Here is a 17,654-nt window from a genome sequence, read left to right on the forward strand (position 1 = left end):
TGTTGACAAGGCTGTCTTCAAACTCAGAGATTTGCCAGCCTCTGCTTTTCTTTAGTTACTTTTAAGAAGTTGGAAATTTAGCTAGGTGGACTCTTTTCCTGAGGTCACCATTCCCTTTATTCCATTTCTTAATCTGTTTATCTCCTTATACATAGGATTTGCTCTATTTCATTTCCTGGTGCTCCTTTTCTAAGTCTGTACATTTGTATTTTTATTTGCTCAGCTTGCTCCTTTTCATTATAAGTCTTTATTAGAGTAAACACTAATAACCACAGCATAGAGTCTATACTAGGCTGTTTTGAGATTTCCTCTGTCAATGAAATTAATCCCAAACTCTTCACTTTATGCTTAGGCAGACTCTTTGGACAAGGGCAAAAAATAGCCACAGTCTTCACCAAATATCACATGAAAGATCTCTAGGTAACATACCAACACGTTCTTCTCCTCTGAAACCTCTTAATTCCCACAGTTCAAATCACTGTCAAAACCATTGTATTTCATGCTCCTACTAGTATGGTCCATTAAGCAGTGCTTACACAATTCCACTGCTTTCCTAACCCATAGTACTAAAGTCCAAATTCCTCAAAACAAAAGCAGGGTCAGGCCTATCAAAGAGTACCACACTCCTTGATACCAACTTCTGTCTTAGTTAGGATCTCGATTTCTGTGAAGAGACACCATGACCACATTAACTTTAATTGAGGTGGCAGCTTACTGTTAAGAGGTTCAGTCTATTACCACCATGGCTGGGAGCAAGGCGGGCATGGCAGCATGCAGACAGACATGGTGCTGGAGAAGTAGCTGAGAGTTCTATATCTTGCAGGTGACAGGAAATTGTCTGACTGTCACATTGAGTGAAATTTGAGCAAAAGATACGTCAAAGCCTGCCCCCATTGTAACACACTTCATCTAACAATGCTATACCCACTCCAATAAAGCCACACCTCCTAAAAGTGCCACCTCCTATGAGTTTATGGGAACCAATTACATTCAAACTACCACATGCAAATAAGTGGAGGTGCCCACAGCTGTCATAAGAGGGCATCAGATAAGCAGTAAGTGGCGCTGCAGGCTTTTATGAGTGCTGAGAATTAACTTCAGTATCTCTAATAGAGCAGTAAGAGCTCTCCAGTCATGGAGACATTTGATTTTATAGGAGAATTTTGAGAAAGCCAGAGATGAGATTTGGGGAAATCCATTAGGTTGGTAGTGTTGAAGCTACAGACAATTGGTGAAATTATTATCAGTAATTATCCATCAGGAGCTTTACATTTTCAGTGAAAGTGGAAAATGTGTATAAAAGAGAAATATTTGGTAATTGCAAGGTCAGAAAGCCAAGAGATAGGGTTTTAAGAATGATCACTTTTGAAAGACCACAAAATTAGGTATATGGAATGGTATGGAGGGAGAAAAGGGAAGGGAAAAATAATATAATTATGGTATAATTTCAGAAAAATAAAAGAAATAATAATATTAAAATATATAGTATAGAAAAATGCAGAATATTAAAGGATGAAGATTTAGAAAAACAAATTTGGATTAGTGTTTAGCAGGACAGTGATCATGTCTGGTATAGTAATTTCAGCTGTGTGCTATTAAGAATTAAATTGCAAAAGGGTAAGATCAAAAGTGTAGTAAAAAGGGAAACAATTTTAAGGAGCTGAGATTTTCAAAATGCTTGAAGAATCTGCATGAGAACAAATGGATCTCAATGTTTTGCCATCATCAGCGTCATCTCTAGATTTTGTTAAAACTCAAATTTCTAGACCTCATCGTCTAGAGAGTCTATCTTAGCGGGCCTTTATTTTGGGCAAACAGTGTATATTTCTGTCAAGTACCCAGCTGATGCTAATGCCAGGAGCTTGGGGACAACACTGAGAATTATTGCTTAAGGTTTAGAGACTGTTTTTGTTTTCTTTCATTCAAAGTCTTGTGATTTATTTTAATAATAAAAGGAGTAAAAATAAGCAGAGAGGGATACATTGCTGATGCAGAAGAGACTGGACTAGGGAATGAAATTGATTCGTGGCCTGAGGGATACAAAGGGGTCAAATATGTAAAGGAAGGCATTGGAGGAAGTTTTCTATTTTCTGAGGGACACAGTCTAAGTCGATCAGAGACACGAAGAATAAAAAGTATTTCAGAAGAGAGAAGGGAGCCTTCCTTTGTGGTAAAAGCATACAGCAGTGCAAGGCAGAAACTGATGAGAACAGAAGGAACTGTGGTTTATAAAGGTTGGAGCAGATGCTCCTGTGAATTCTACAGGGAGTCAGCAAATGAAACCATATCTAGTATTAGTAGGATTCCAGATGAAGTTCAAATGGTTCCAATCTGAATAGTTCTAAGGGGGAAGTACATCATGAAGTATAAATGAAATTTCAATTTAAAGAATACATTTTAATTAAATTCTTTAACGTATGATACCCTATATTCCACTGTCTATTATGCCTAGACAGGGTAGTACTAAAGGATAGAAAAGATCTTTATTTTTATAAATTTATTTATTTTACAACCTGACTGCAATTTCCCCTCCCTCCTCTCCTACCTGTACCTCCTCCTAACCCCTCTCTGTTCCCACGCCCCAAACTGCTCCTCTGTTTCTGCTTAAGAAAAAGCAGGTCTCCCATAAATATCAACAAAACATAAGACCTGTATTTTGTGAGTAATTTAAAAGATGTTTTTGTGTTTCAGTTAGAAAACAATCATTTTTCCTTTAATCCTCTCATTTTTAGTTGTTAATTCTCTTGATTTTGACAAATTCTTTTATTTTAAAAATTATTTACTTATTTTTTTATGTGCATTTGTGCTTTGCCTGCATGTATGTCTGCATGAGGATGTCGGATCCCTTGGAACTGGAGTTGAAGATAGCTGTGAGTTGCCATGCGGATGCTGGGAATTAGGTCCTCTGGAAGAACAACCACTGCTCTTAACTTTTGAGCGAACTCTCCAGACCTAACAAATTCTTTTCTTGTCCTAATGTCCCATCCCTTCCACTTTAACCTTCCTTAGAATTCATCTTCAACATAACCTTGTAACTGAAAGTGGAAAAGGGGCACAGTATAGATGATCATTTTGCAGCCAGTGTCCTGGGAATAGATTGTGTCTGTGGGGAACACCCACAGGATTTCTCTGTGGGTTTCAAATAGTAGTATCATTTCCTTGGGATGTGCTTAAATGTGCGTTCTTAAACCCAGCCCCTTAAAATAGTCCCGGATATTTTCCAGTTCTATTCAAGCTAGCACGTGTGTGTGTGTGTGTGTATGCGTAAATTTCTTATATGGAATACAGGTCTGGTCTTCATTCTCCAGTGTACAGCCCTGTATCCACACATAAATGGGGGTAGTAGTAAGTGGAGTTAAAAAAGACGACACGAGTTGGCAGGGGGATGTGGTGGTGGTGGTCTGGGAGGAGTTGGATAGCGTAGTGGGGGGTGGATATGATCAAAATATACTGCACATATGTTAAGGTTAAGGCACTTGTTGAACCTGAGGACTTGAGCTGGATCTCAGACTGACAAGGCAGAAAGAAAGAACTGACTCTGAATACACACTAAAGAAATAACATGTAATAAATAAAAACATAGAGCTGGAGAAACAGATCAGCAGTTAGGAGGATTTGCAAAGGACACAAGCTGGATTTCCAGAAGCCACATGGCAGCTTAAAACTGTCTTTAAGTCTTGTTTTAGGGGACTTTAATGCCCTCTTCTGGCCTCTGTGGGTACCAGGTCTGCATATGGTGGTGCACATATAGGCAGACAAACATGTAAAGATAAATACATCTTTTAAAATTTATATTTATTGCGGTATCTTCATTTCATAGGCTATGCCAAAAAAGTGGTACATTTTGCTAATGTTTACAAATAAGTACCCCCTCCTAATTGAATATGAATTATAATAAAATGTGAATTTCAAATTAAGGTAAAGAAGCAGTAGCTGTTCTGTTTTAGAACATTAAATAATTAAATTCATTGTACTAGAACTAGTGCCATCTAGAACTCTCACTTATAAGAAATGCTATCTGCCTGAATTAATTTTATTCATATTTACTTCAGTGGCTAGCTTCTATCTGGTATGAATTCACAAACCTTGAATATTTCCTTATTGTTCATGTAGCTCATATCGTCTCCCAAAGGTACTCTGTTTACTATAGCCCTTATGATTTTATGCTTCTTCATTTAGTTCCCAACTTACAAGGTGTTGATATGTAAGACTTCTTCAGGTCTTGTAGAAACTCAGGCTTATTTAGAAATATGTTATCTACTGAAGGTAGTAACATCAAAAGAGAATAAAATGAAACTCTGTATGTGGAATCTGATTATCTCAGTCTCAAAGCATAGATAGTAGTAACAGAAATAAAGCCATCAAAGCGTCAAGAAACTCAGAGGCACATCATCTGGAGTCTGGATCGAGCTGTTTTTTAAGTTACAATCATGACTTGAAACGACCATGTTTATTTTCTACAGGACTGAAATGGAAAGACACGCAAGTAATGAAACCAAGAGTATTTTGTCCATTTAAGGCTTGCAAGAACTGCCAATCCTTCAATGATCACTGTCTAATTAGCATTAATTTCTGGCTATAAAACATTGCTACAAACCTATTACATGAAAATATATGACTTTTAATTCTTCCAAGCTCTCTTTGAACATCAAAATGTATTTGTTTTCTAATACAAAAGCAATGTTTACAACTTGTTCCAGTTTTTCATTCTATATTTAATAACTACTTAATTATGAAATATTCAAACATCCCTGTAATGTCCTGTTGCTGAACATTCCCAGTGACTATAAAAGTCTTCCTAATGCAGTTGCCGCAGTATAACAGGGAGCTGCTTGTCCTGATCATCAGTATAATTAGAGTTTTTTCAAATCAAACTTTGTATCGCATTTATTCTCCTGGAAATTTTTACTGCAATATAACCAGAGGTAAGTTGTTTCACTACATCGTTAACAGATATTCTGTCAAAACATCTCTTGCACAGATTTTACATTTCTTTTAAAAAGTAACAATTAATAAACACTAACAAATATGTCAGTGGTGTTACACTGTTTCTGTTGTGGAAACCTTTTGTGCTCTGCTCTATCTTCTCATTTTTCTTCCAAGACTGTAGCAAGTGAGCAAAAACAATTTCATGCCTTTAAAAACGATTTGTGATTGACTATATTCCAATCTGTTGTTAGAGTTGCTTTTTCCTGTATTCCAAAAGGCACTATCATCACTACTTCTTCACATTTTGACCTCATTCAATTTGAAATAAGACACTATGAAGAGATTCAAAAGAACATTTGTAATACAAGCTTGTAGATAGAGATGAAATATCTTACTTAGGGCATTTTTGACTTAGGAAGTGAGGAAAAGGAACATTCCTACTCCCCCTCTTAGATACTGGTAAGTACAACTAGCACTAATAAAACTCAGCAAGTTTCTAAAATTATTTATGTTCTGAAAGAGAATCAGAAAAGTTATGTAGCTATGTTGGTGGTAACTTTTCTAAACAAATGAAGCCTGAATTCAACAAAGTATCTACCAGCTTTTCCAGGAAAGGATAGTGAAATGAATACTTGGCAGTTCAATCAAACCTTGACAAGGAATTTAAACAACTAGGATAAGGTGTCTTAACTGTGATATGTTGTGTAGAAATAATATTGCTTTTCTTCAGGCAACCGTACCCTACTCAGGCATTTTATTTCCTGTGTGTTCTTGCTGTTAAGTGCAGAGCATTTGATAGGTAGAGGAAGAACCCTGAGCTACCATTTAAGATACAGAGTCTTTGGAATGCCAGGGCCACTCACTGGCCTTCTGACCCTGTTTGTGAGGGAGAAAAAAAAGCCATGTTCCAGAGTGTTAACAACTGTCTCTATACTGTCTCTATAAACTATGTAAGGTTTTGAGTCATTGGGTAACTTTAGAGCAAGATGCTTTCAATCTCTCTCTCTCTCTCTCTCTCTCTCTCTCTCTCTCTCTCTCTCTCTCTCTCACACACACACACACACACACACACACACACACACACACACACACACACACAGAAGCGCTCCCCCTCCTCCCTGCCCCCTCAAGGACACACAAAACAAAACAAAACAAAACCCTTGTCCGTTTCAGGACAGTGGCGGAAGCTGTAAAACAATTTTCCCTTCTGCCGCTGAGGCCCCCCACCGCGCTTCCTGAATGCCCCGGAGTAGCAGCGAAGTCGCGCCCAGCAACTCTTAAAGGAAAGAAGTTGGAGAAGTCTGGGAAGCGGACCTGTGGGCGGCGGATGAGGACGAAATCACAGCAAGTGAGCGAGGTGCCTAGGAGAAAGGCTGAGTTGTTCACTTGTGAACTCACTGAACTCTTTCTCCTGGATGTTCAGTGGAGGCACCTCTGCGCCCCGCTGATTTCGGGAGAAATGTGCTCAAGGAATTAGAGCTAAGTCACTTTCCTCCACCAAACTCGGTGCGGGATGGCTGGAGGTGTGGGGTGAAGGAAACATTCTAGTCCCGCTTGTGAGCCCCCACTAATCCTCTACTTGGGAGAAGACAGCTTGGAAACCTAGTTTCCTCCGAGACCTGTGCATGACAATCGGACTCTGCTCAGAAGGCCAGGCTGTTGGCGAAGGTCCTACACTGCCCCCTTCTCAAGCTCCACTTCCATTTACTGAAAGCGCAAACGGCCTCAGGTAGGCAGGGGCTGGCTGGGGAGTCTCCACCCCTCGCTGGCGGCAGCCATTCGGCGCACGCGGGCGCTGAGGGGGTGGGGCCCATTGGCTGGGGGGCGCTGCCAGTCTCGGGAGGGGGTGTGGTGGGGGTGGGCTCTAGGGCCGCCGTGGGTCGAGGCAGCTCACTGTGTGTGTAGGGTGGTGGATGAGCTGGAGCCGCAGCCAGCCTGCTTCTGACTTACAAACTGTTCTGAGAGTGGGAACGTGCCTGAGAAAGATATAGAGAGTCAGTGAGTGAGTGCGAGGGGACCTAGAGGAGTCAGGGCGAGTAAGCGAGGGCCCAAAGAGCTAGGCTCCAGACAGAGTGACCATGGCTGTCTCTGCACCTCCGGTGATCTCTGCAACTTCCAGCAGCGCCGGCGTCCCGGGGGGTTTATTCCGCGCTGAACCTCTGTATTCGTCTCCAGGGGAGCCCCCGCGTCTAGCCCCTAATCTGATCAACAGTTTCATGGCCAATAATCACAGTGGCAGTGTCGGGGGTGGCGGGATCGGTGGTGGCAGCGGTGGCAGCAGCAACACCAACAGTAACGAGTGCCGGATGGTCGACATGCACGGAGTGAAGGTGGCTTCATTCCTGATGGACGGCCAGGAACTGATCTGCCTGCCGCAAGTCTTTGATCTTTTCCTCAAGCACCTGGTGGGAGGGTTGCACACGGTGTACACTAAACTGAAGAGACTGGACATATCCCCTGTGGTGTGTACTGTGGAGCAAGTTCGAATCCTTCGTGGGCTGGGGGCCATTCAGCCAGGGGTGAACCGCTGCAAACTCATCACCAGAAAAGACTTCGAAACTTTGTTCACCGATTGCACAAATGCCAGGTGAGACAATCATTTCTTGACTCTCTCGCTTCTTACCCTCTTCTGCATGTCTTATCACTCTCATCTAACTTTGTCTATAGAGTCTAAGTCCTGCTTCTTCGCACTGTTCTCGGCGGGGTAGAGAGGATTAGAAGGGCTCATTAGTTGGCAGTCCTTTCTAGGCTGCGCTCAGTGGTAGGACTCCAGTCTGAAAGAGTCCCGCACAAACTTCAGCTGCAATCCTCCACTGAAACTTTACAGTCTTTCGCTTATGTCTTGCATGGCTTTTTTGGCTGCTTGTGGTAGTTATTTTCTTTATTTGATGTTCTTTCCTGCTCTTTTGTGGCCATACGGGTCGGACAGTTTTTCTGCTGAACACGGACACTAAGGGCTTTCTTGGGGTTGTGGTTGTGGTTGTGATTGGGGGCTAGCTGAGCTGTAACCTGGGCTCCTAAGCTGGCAACTGAGAAAACAGCGTTTAGGGGCTGCAGGGGAACGGAAGTCAAGAATCCATCCCAGAGGGTGATTTGATCCCCATCCTGTATGTTTGTTGTGAAAGTGTATGGGATGCGTGTGCTGTGATGGTGGAGGTGTGTGTGTGTGTGTGTGTGTGTGTGTGTGTGTGTGCCTGTGACACGCGCTGTCTTGAAGAGGTGCCTCTAGTAAGGACATATGCTCATGCCCGCTGTGCAAAGCTCCCTGGTGCACGGAAAAGTAGATCAGTCTTATTTTTTACAAAACGGCTAGGACAGATGCCATTTTCCTGGAATCCTCCCTTTTGGGCCACCTGCAGAGGTTAATGTGGGGCATGAAAAACTGGGGCTAAGACTAGGCAGAAGCTTGGTGCTGAAGTTAGTAGGCTTTTTTTTTTTTTTTTTTTTTTTTTTTTTTTTTTTTTGAGAGAGAGAATCTACCAGCTCCTCCACCGCAGACAAACCAGTTGGAAGAATCCCATTTCTCCTAAGAGAAGATTGTTTAACCAGTAATAGATAGCTTCTCAGGTCATAAGTATATCCCCTCCATATCACAGTTTAGAAGTATATTGGAGACTAAATTTGCACTCCGAAGCCACTTAGGGGAATGAAAAGAAAAAGAAACTACTTGGAGAAATTTGACATTCAAAAATATAATTTAGGCTTCTCAATGTTTATTCCAATTCTTGTCTGGCAATATCTCAAGAAAGCAATCATTTGACATATGAGATTAATATACAAATGGAGAAATCGCAATTCATGGATGGAAAAGGGGGCAAAGAGCTTTGCTGTAAAGCAGTAACATAGTTTATCATTTTATAAAGAACTTCTGCTGAGGTCTATGACTTTAAATGATTACATTTCTGGGTCTGTGGACTGAAACTGCACCTACATTGTCATGTCAGTTGTAAAATCCAAATTGCTATCTTTAGCGGAAATGTACTGGCAATGTATAGGCAAACTGTTGCTTACTAGTACAATAAATAACAGTGCTACAGAACTTATAAGAGAATCCTTTCTTGTTCTTTTGAGCAACGATCTTCTGTGTGCAAGCAACCGAACAGAAACCAGTTCCTATGGAAGCTCCTACCTGATTCGCATGTGAGGCTTACAAACCTGGCTTATAGATGAACTTTTCATAAGGTATAGGGTGAAGCACTCCAAAGATGAACATTTTCTTAATGGCTTTAAAACTCAAAGGGTGAAAACCTCCTTCATGGTTTTAAAATAGAAATATTTTATAAAAAATCGAAAAATTTTATTTTGCCTGCAAAGAATATTACTAATATACAAACTCAGTGAGCTACTAGAAGTTCTGATGGAAGCCATGTGATTCCTTTACGGATATTCAGACACACTCATGACAAATAACTGCAGACAGGAAAAGCCATTTTCATCTTTCTCCTTCACCATCTCTCTGCTTCCTCCTTTCCTTGTCTTAGACTCCCTTCCCCTCCCCCAAATGTTCATTTCTAAAGTGCAAAACTTTATACAGGTATTATTTTCCTTTGTGAATAATTGATTCTTTCATTCATTTTTGAAAAATATTTATGGGTTTCGCTCTAAAAGTAAACAGGTTATCATTTTATTGTGATTTTGATTGTTTTCATGAATAAGAACTTTTCTTAAATTGAGAGATACCAAAGAGAAAAATGATAAATTACTTAGTATTCTGAGATAGGTAATTTTATACTGTTTTGGGACTCTGCTATAATATGTTTTAGGTAACTGTTTTCATCTGATTAAGCTTTATTCCTTATAATTTTCATATCCAACAGTTTTACTTGATTTTATATAAAACAATTATAGGAAAGTATTAAATATGAGGAAATAATTTGTGACAATGCTTCATGCATTCTGTTACATTTTATAATATGTTTTGAATAATTGTCTTGCAAGCATTAGAATCTACAATTGTGAAAATTATGAAAAATATTTTATGTATACAATACACAAAGAAGGTGAGGAAAACAACCAGACAGAAATACATATAACAAATACATTATAATTTTTGATAGAGAAAAAGTACAATTACTGTAATGAATCTAATTAATGATAAAATAACATGAGCAAATTTTACTGATGCAAATACCCTCATAAATGTGTTAATAAATTTGCAAAATTTGATGCTTATGAAAAAGGCTTCATAACTGTAGATGTCATTGTTTATATGATCTATTACTTTAAATACCATCTGAAGTTAGTGTTCAGGTCCATAATATTTCTGTGGCTTTAATTCAGTAAAAAGAAAACTAAGGGGTATAAGTAGGCACTAGGTTCAGAATAATAGCATAAAGACCGTGAGACACAAGGTCATTAAGAGAAAAGAAATGCAGTAAAAGAGCAGAATTCTGTCATAAGGAGGGGAGATCAAATAAACATTCCCAGGAAGATGAGTGATGTTCCCAATGGAGACTTGCCTAAAGAGGATTCTTCCTCAGGATTCATGACTTACCTCTTCTAGCTAAAGCTGAAGGGGAGGAGAGTACAGGGGAAAAAATATACATTCAGTTGAGTGTAAACACATTCTGATGGATATAATTTCATAAGATTCTGTCGAAGGCCTATTATTGTAATGATACTTTTGGCATTTTTTCCTGAATAATAAGCATACTTCTTCTTCTTTGTCAAATACGTGGTGACGAGTATGTGTCCTGACTAGAATGTTTTAATTTGTACTCTTCTCTATGTTATCTCATATAAAATTGATCATTTCAAATTTCTAATTTTCAGAAACTCTAATGTATTGCCTTGAAGTTGCTTTTTGATATGGTTCAGTGCAATCCATACTGAAGAAACATGAGTGATCAATATCTATATGTATATATAACCATTTTTAATAGTACTCATGATAAGAACTCTATTAGTATCATTTATTTTAGTCAGTTGTTGAAACACTCAAAGTTGTCTTCTCAGAAAAGAAGTTGTGAAATTATGTGCACTTCAACTGCTAGAGAATAGTGCAACAAAACTCGTGATCATTTATTTTTCTATTAGGTAAGATGAGCTTTTTATCATTGCACTGATTCCTTTGAAAAGGGCTGTACAACATTTCTCTTTCTGTTCTTTTACTTGAAACTTAGTAATGAAGACATTATTTTGACAATTTTTAAGAAAATGATGATTCAAAGATCCCCAATTATGGAAAAATATCTTCTTTTAAGATTTTGAAGACATTTTTGTTTCATTGCTTTACAAGAAAACTTGGAAATTTTTATGGCAGAGATGGCAAATTCAGATAGCCTATGTGTAAAATCTCTACTCTTTGTGTACTGGATCTTCCTTACTGCATTCTTCCTAGTATACGAGCAGTCATATACTGAATGACAAATTGCTCTTACTAAATATGCAAATAGACCAATATATTCTAGTGATATCTCCTTTTACCCGACTTGCCTACATAAAAGTAACATTGTCAGATTTCAGAATCAGCATTTTGTTTCATTTGGGGGAACAATTAATTAACTGTTATTCAGTCACAAGTATAGCTAAATAAATGATTGTAAAAAACAAGAGTGTATGATTAAGAAAGCCTTACTATAATTATTTGGAGACATTATTTGACATTATTCAAACAAATTTGTCTTTACAATTGAAATTCCCAATGGTTCACTTAGATTTTATTTGACAGTATATACACAGAACACGTGGGTTTTTTGATGTTGGAGTAACTTAGTGTGAATTTAATGACAATTATGATATTTAAACTGTTTTCAAATACTAGAAAGATGGTTATTGTAAGCACTCAACGAATTTGACTTTGCATTAAATCTCGATGCATCCGTTAGCGTTCACAATCCATACAGAGTAACATAGTTGACTGTTGTTTTGCATTGACAATAAAATTCAGCTTCATCAAGTTTTTAAAGAGCTTGTGTAACTTTTCTGGGTTGGTACTTAGTATTACAGCTATTTTCATAGATAATGAAACTGTTATAGAAATGAATCTGGGTAATGAATGCATGTCTCTTATTTCATAGAGTGGAGATGAGGTAGTCATTGTCTCTTAAAATCAGCCACATAACAGCGATCTTTAGTCTTGTATTAAGAGAATGCTGTTAATACTACAATTATAGCATTGCAGTCATATGTCAATGTATAAAACTTTAATGTTTATCTTCATTTTAAATGTACATTTCTTCCTACTTTTTTTTAAAAAAAATAGCTAGGTACTCTAGTTACTGACTGACTGTTCATGTTTACCTCACATATGTACATCTTAGGTGAGGCACGTGATAGAGTAGTACATATTTGGAGCTTTATATGTCATATTATTCTCAATGCACACACAGTACATGAATGTCAATAGGTAATTAGAATGTGATTGTCTTTTATATCTTTTTATGTAAAAAATTCCTGCTATTTGAAGAAGTCATGAAGTTTGAATTATTTAATGCTATTTTAAGTAATCTTATTTTGTTTGGGTGCCTTAAAAATGCTTCTTGTAGATGAGTATAATTGTGATGATTCCTAATCACAACACTTTTCAGCTGGCAATATAGAGAGTGTTTCCAAAGATAAATGCTATTTGGAATTTTCCCTTTCATGTATTTCAAATGTGCTTAAACCAACCTAGTTGATCTAAAATTGACTATATTGTGTTTATGGCTAAAAGTCATCCTGAAAGCAAAACAATTAGGTATTAATGATATTCTTGTTGCATATTCAAAAGGTCTCTAGTAGCATTTTTTTTCATCCTCTTTTTTTCCGTTTCACCAGCTCAACCTGCAAAACTCTTCACTGTCACTTCAGATCACACAGTTCTACAAAGATAAAACAACATTTAAACACATTTGCTTTGGAAGGGAAATTGAACATTTGCACCCAATAAGCCTGATTGTGGGACTGCATGCAAATTGTGTTTTGATTTATCTCTTTTACACTTTTTTCCATTTGAATTGATCTTGCATTAATTTCACCAAGCGGCTCTGTGAGGCTGCAGATGTTGCCCTGTGTTTAATAAATCAATGAGACAGATCTGAATGAATCACTTCAGATGGATTCTCTGCTCGGTTTGATGTCTAGATGTTATTCTTAGCTTGTTATCATGACAGATGCATTAATGTTCCCATACACTGCCAGCAATGTCAAAGAGATTGAAGCTTTTAAAGTGGCGGCATCCCTTTTTTTCATTTTCTGCTAGAACAACTACATTTATATTATTTTATTTAGAAATCAGAGTAAAATATCAAAGCAGTCATAAGATTTTTCTGAAAAGGATTTTTAATTTTCATACTATTTTTTTCACCATTTTTAAAATGGCAAAACAATATATTAGAAACCTAAATAGAGAGTAGATGCTTCATAATGCTGGTCCATTAATATTTAATCATGAAACAAAAAACGAGAATTAGTAATATATTATTGGAACACATTGAAAATTTCATTGTAAGTAGAATAATACTCTATACAAATTGATTATAGAAGGGTGTTAGTTTTTAAAGCCTTACTAATAAGCTTTTTGTTGGCTTAATGCAGCTGCAATATAGTTTTACCAAGGGATTTGGAACCCCTTCAGTCTATTTATTGTGTATTAATCATTTCCTCACTTTGTGAGCCTGAAAAAAACCTTAGAAAATTTTATTACATCTTAGCATATATAATGTATTTATATTATGATTTTTGTGAACCATAAAACATTTTTAACCGTAAGTGTGACCTCTGTAGTTTAATATTTTAGACTAGAGAAGAGCATATGCATACACCTAGAGGACATTCATATAATTATATTGAAGTTACTTCCCTTCACTAAACATCATAACTTCCTACCTTTCACATTTAACCTCTTGTCTCATTATATTGATTTTCAGAGAAAAATAACAGTGTCAACTGACATGAAACACAGATGAGACAATATTGTAGGAGATCAACTTTTAAATTAGTATCAGATATTTGAAAATGAAAAAAATTTCAAAGGAAATTCCATCTTTGATTTGTTTAATTTTGCAAAGAATATATATTTTAAGACAGCAACATTTAAGGCTGGGGGTGTGGCTTGATGGTCTGTCACCTGACTAGCATGTGCAACACCTGGAACTTCATCATCAGCATATATAATGAATAGGTTTTTAGAAGGAGATTCTCTTTATAGAAATTTATAACATTCTTTAAACACCAGTGTATTGTTAATTTGACTAGGACATCAAGAAACAATGTGAAATGATAAGGTTCAGATAACCAATCTTTCCAAAACTTTCTCTTCAGGTAGTGATTTCAGAGGTTCAAATGTGGCTTATGTGCTATAGTCAAGTATGAAAAGAAAGTTATGAACTTACCCGAATAGTTACCTTGGTTCTTAAAACTTTGTTTAAAACCTGTGCATGTCTTTACTGTGATGTCTCATCTCTTTCTTTTTTAATGCTAAACTTATATATTATAATTGGTGAAATTATTATACCAAGACTGAGGATACAAGGTTCAACATAAATTATTTTATATAAAATTGAATATAGCATATTTAAAGAGTAACTGAATTTTTTACATACAATAAAATCTAAGGAATCATTATTTCACTTCAGTAATATTAATCATAAAACATCACTAATCCTAATACTTTGTATATTTTAGACATCACATCCACATTTGTGGAATGAATATAATCATATACGTATTTATTGTTTTTACAAAATTATTTAAATTCATTTCTGCTCTTAACATAACTGCTACTTATAGTTACACGAAGTGTGCAGTTGTAAGACATAACCCTGAAATTTTAAGTCCAGTGTAAAATCATTTGTAATCATGCCGTAAAACTCTCATAAATACACATACAAAGGTATCAGCCTAATACGCTGAATTAGATTCTTTGACATGAATTATGTTCTGATATAAATTATGACTTCTTAATGTTTTCTTTTACTGAAAGCCCAGGGGAAGTGTTCTAATGTTCTAAATAGGCAAGAATTAATAAATGGAAGAAGACTAATGCCATAAAATTATTTAGTTCTTTAGACTGGTACATTAGTGCAGCACATGTGGTACTTGACTTGGGTCCCTCTTTTCAAACAGCAAATGCTTGTCTAAATGATTTGTTAAGACAAGATTCCATCTTTCCTTCTCTAATGGAAACATAAGTATACTAAGAAACATGATTCATTTTCCCCAATTAATTTGAAGTCTCAGTAATATTCTAACTCAAATTTACATGAAGTATCTTCCCCATTACCTAATTAAAGGAATAATGTATTCTATCAATTAAAATTAGTTTTGAAAATTAAAAATTCTTTTTACATAGGAACCTTGAGTTTGAAATTATTTCTATCTATGTACTCTTTTGGCCATTGTGATTATTTAATATATTAGTGAAAACCCTATTGAAAAGTTTTTAATTGCACTACTGGAAAATAAATAGCATTGGAAAGTTTCTAAAATAATGACACACAGAGGTTTTATTTCTGTATGACCTTTTTCATTTCTATACCAATTTATTGCTTACTATATAGTGCAGTGTGTATGTTAAGGTATTGAACATTCAATTGCATCTGTGTCCTATGATCTTATCAGGTTTCTGGCAACTGGTAACAGCATTTAAGTTACATTTGGTTTATGTGCTATTTATGTGATGGGTTAAAAAGAAAAAAAAAGAAGTAATATTGATCTGTCTCTGGATTAAAGTTTGAAATGGGCAACAGCCTGAACACAAAAGGCTTTTTTTATATGATTTCTCAGCTTGCCATTGATCTTCTAGTTTTATTGCATTCATTATTTATTAAAAGAATTTGCAAGCTAAACATAACGTTAAGCTAGTTTGCACACAGGGACCGCACTTAGGAAATTGAATGGAAATTGCATTAGAGATGAACATCTGTGCTATTTTTCCACTCATGTGTTTATGGGTTTGTATAAAAGGTGTATTGGATTAACAGTTATAACCATTATAGCTTACAGCAATATGTTAGATTCAGAGCTTTCAGATATTTTGGTAGAATTCTGTTTCCCACATTTGTCTAAATAACATGGTATTGTCATAACAAACAGTAGTTGGATAAATTTAAATTATTATACCACTAATGCATTATTTATATTCTCTATCAGTTGTGTGATACTCTGTTGTACTAAAATAAAGTCATTAAAACAACTCCACAGTCATTGGGTAAAACTGTATCATCATCTCTTTTTGGCCTTCAGTAGTGCGGTATATAAATGAAGCCAACACAATCCCTATTCTAAGAATTATAAGTCAGTTTTTTTTCCCAGTGTTACTGGAGAGTGACCCTAGAGCCTTATACTTGCTAGGCAAGTACTCTACCCTGAGCTATACTGTGGGCCAAAGATAGTGGAGTTTAATGCCCTATTAGATTATTCATAAAAAAGCTTAACATAGCTACCCATAAGTTGTTATTTTGTATGTATGTTAGATGACTATCCTTATGAAAGTATATACATATAAACACTAAAACTTTCTTCTATATAACAGTATCAATATTAGGGAAACTTGACTTTGATACAATTTCCATTAAGTTCAGTATTAAGAAATTTAGTTCTACCCAGTTGTTGTCACCTAAAAGTTCATTTGAAGATATATGTCAGACTTCAAGGACTCTCTTTTTTGACTTATTGAAGGCATTTGTAAAATTAGTTATTTAAGTTTTGTGTTTTAACTAAATGAGACAGAAATGCTTTATCATTCATTTTGATCCTGCATTATTGATCAGATTTACTTTTCTGTGTGTTTAGTAATTATGAATTATATACCATATGATATCAAGGCATATAAGAGCTACTATTTTTGTGGATGTATTATGTACTCATTTCTATATTTATCACATGTATATAATTACATTATCTCTCATCATAGTTACTAACTTAAACAATATTTGAGATTATAAATGTTTTGTACTAACACTTGTCAAGTAATCCCAAATTTTCATAGCCATATCTGAGTCATGTATATATTAGTAAACACTAGGATGTTTTGCACTCTTTAGAATAATACTAGGAGATCAAGCTAAAATAGTGGGAGATATTAAATATGTAATTATAGATGAACGTTTTGCTTCCATGTGAAGAAGCTTCATTTTATTTCTGTTATGAGTTTTAAATTAGTTGAATATTCTAGCTCAGAGTTTTATTTTTTGGCGTGTTGTACTGTGCAAGAATTTATTTCAAAAATTAATCTGAAATGATAAAAGGTATTTGTGTTTATTAAGAAGACATTCACCCTTAAACATAAGTAACTTTGGATAACACATTTATTCCCAGTGTACACACACACACACACACACACACTACACACATTGATGTTAATGGGAAGCTTGCTATTTTGAAAATAGCCTGTAATCTACTAAACTTCTAAATTTATTTTGAGGAAAAATTTATGAGTACTTGCTAGGTTTTTATTTGAGGAAGACATAAAGGAAGTTCATTCATAGAAAAAGTTTACTGCATAGTACAGTTTATGCATAGTACACTAGTTTTTGGTTTCAGTTTATAAGCCAATTAGAGCACAAAGTTTGAACACATAACATCTATAGCACATGATGTTTTCCTATTAAGTTAATTTGGTTATTCATTTCAGCATATATTTAGTAAGAACCTATTATGTGCAAGGCTGTTTATTTTTTTATTTTTCCATTCAATTATTTACACTTCCTTTCCTCCTCCCAATCCCCTCCCGTTCCCCCACACCCCCTCCTCCCTCTCCCACCCTGCTTGAGAGAGGGCAGGGTACCTTGCCCTGTGAGAAG

General features: G+C 36.1%; 1 protein-coding gene across 1 annotated transcript in view; it reads left to right on the forward strand.

Annotated features, from left to right (window-relative positions):
- The first annotated feature begins 7,007 nt into the window (after positions 1-7,007).
- LOC121441091 (dachshund homolog 2) overlaps positions 7,008-17,654 on the forward strand; it is a 504,032-nt gene continuing 493,385 nt past the window's right edge. The window contains exon 1 of the mRNA XM_041642221.1: positions 7,008-7,516. Coding sequence (XP_041498155.1) covers positions 7,008-7,516 — 509 coding nt within the window. The remainder of the gene's footprint in view (positions 7,517-17,654) is intronic.

Source organism: Microtus oregoni, unplaced genomic scaffold (genome assembly GCF_018167655.1).
Source record: "Microtus oregoni isolate MIOR12 unplaced genomic scaffold, Mior012 000073F_002, whole genome shotgun sequence".
NCBI classification, from domain to species: domain Eukaryota; kingdom Metazoa; phylum Chordata; class Mammalia; order Rodentia; family Cricetidae; genus Microtus; species Microtus oregoni.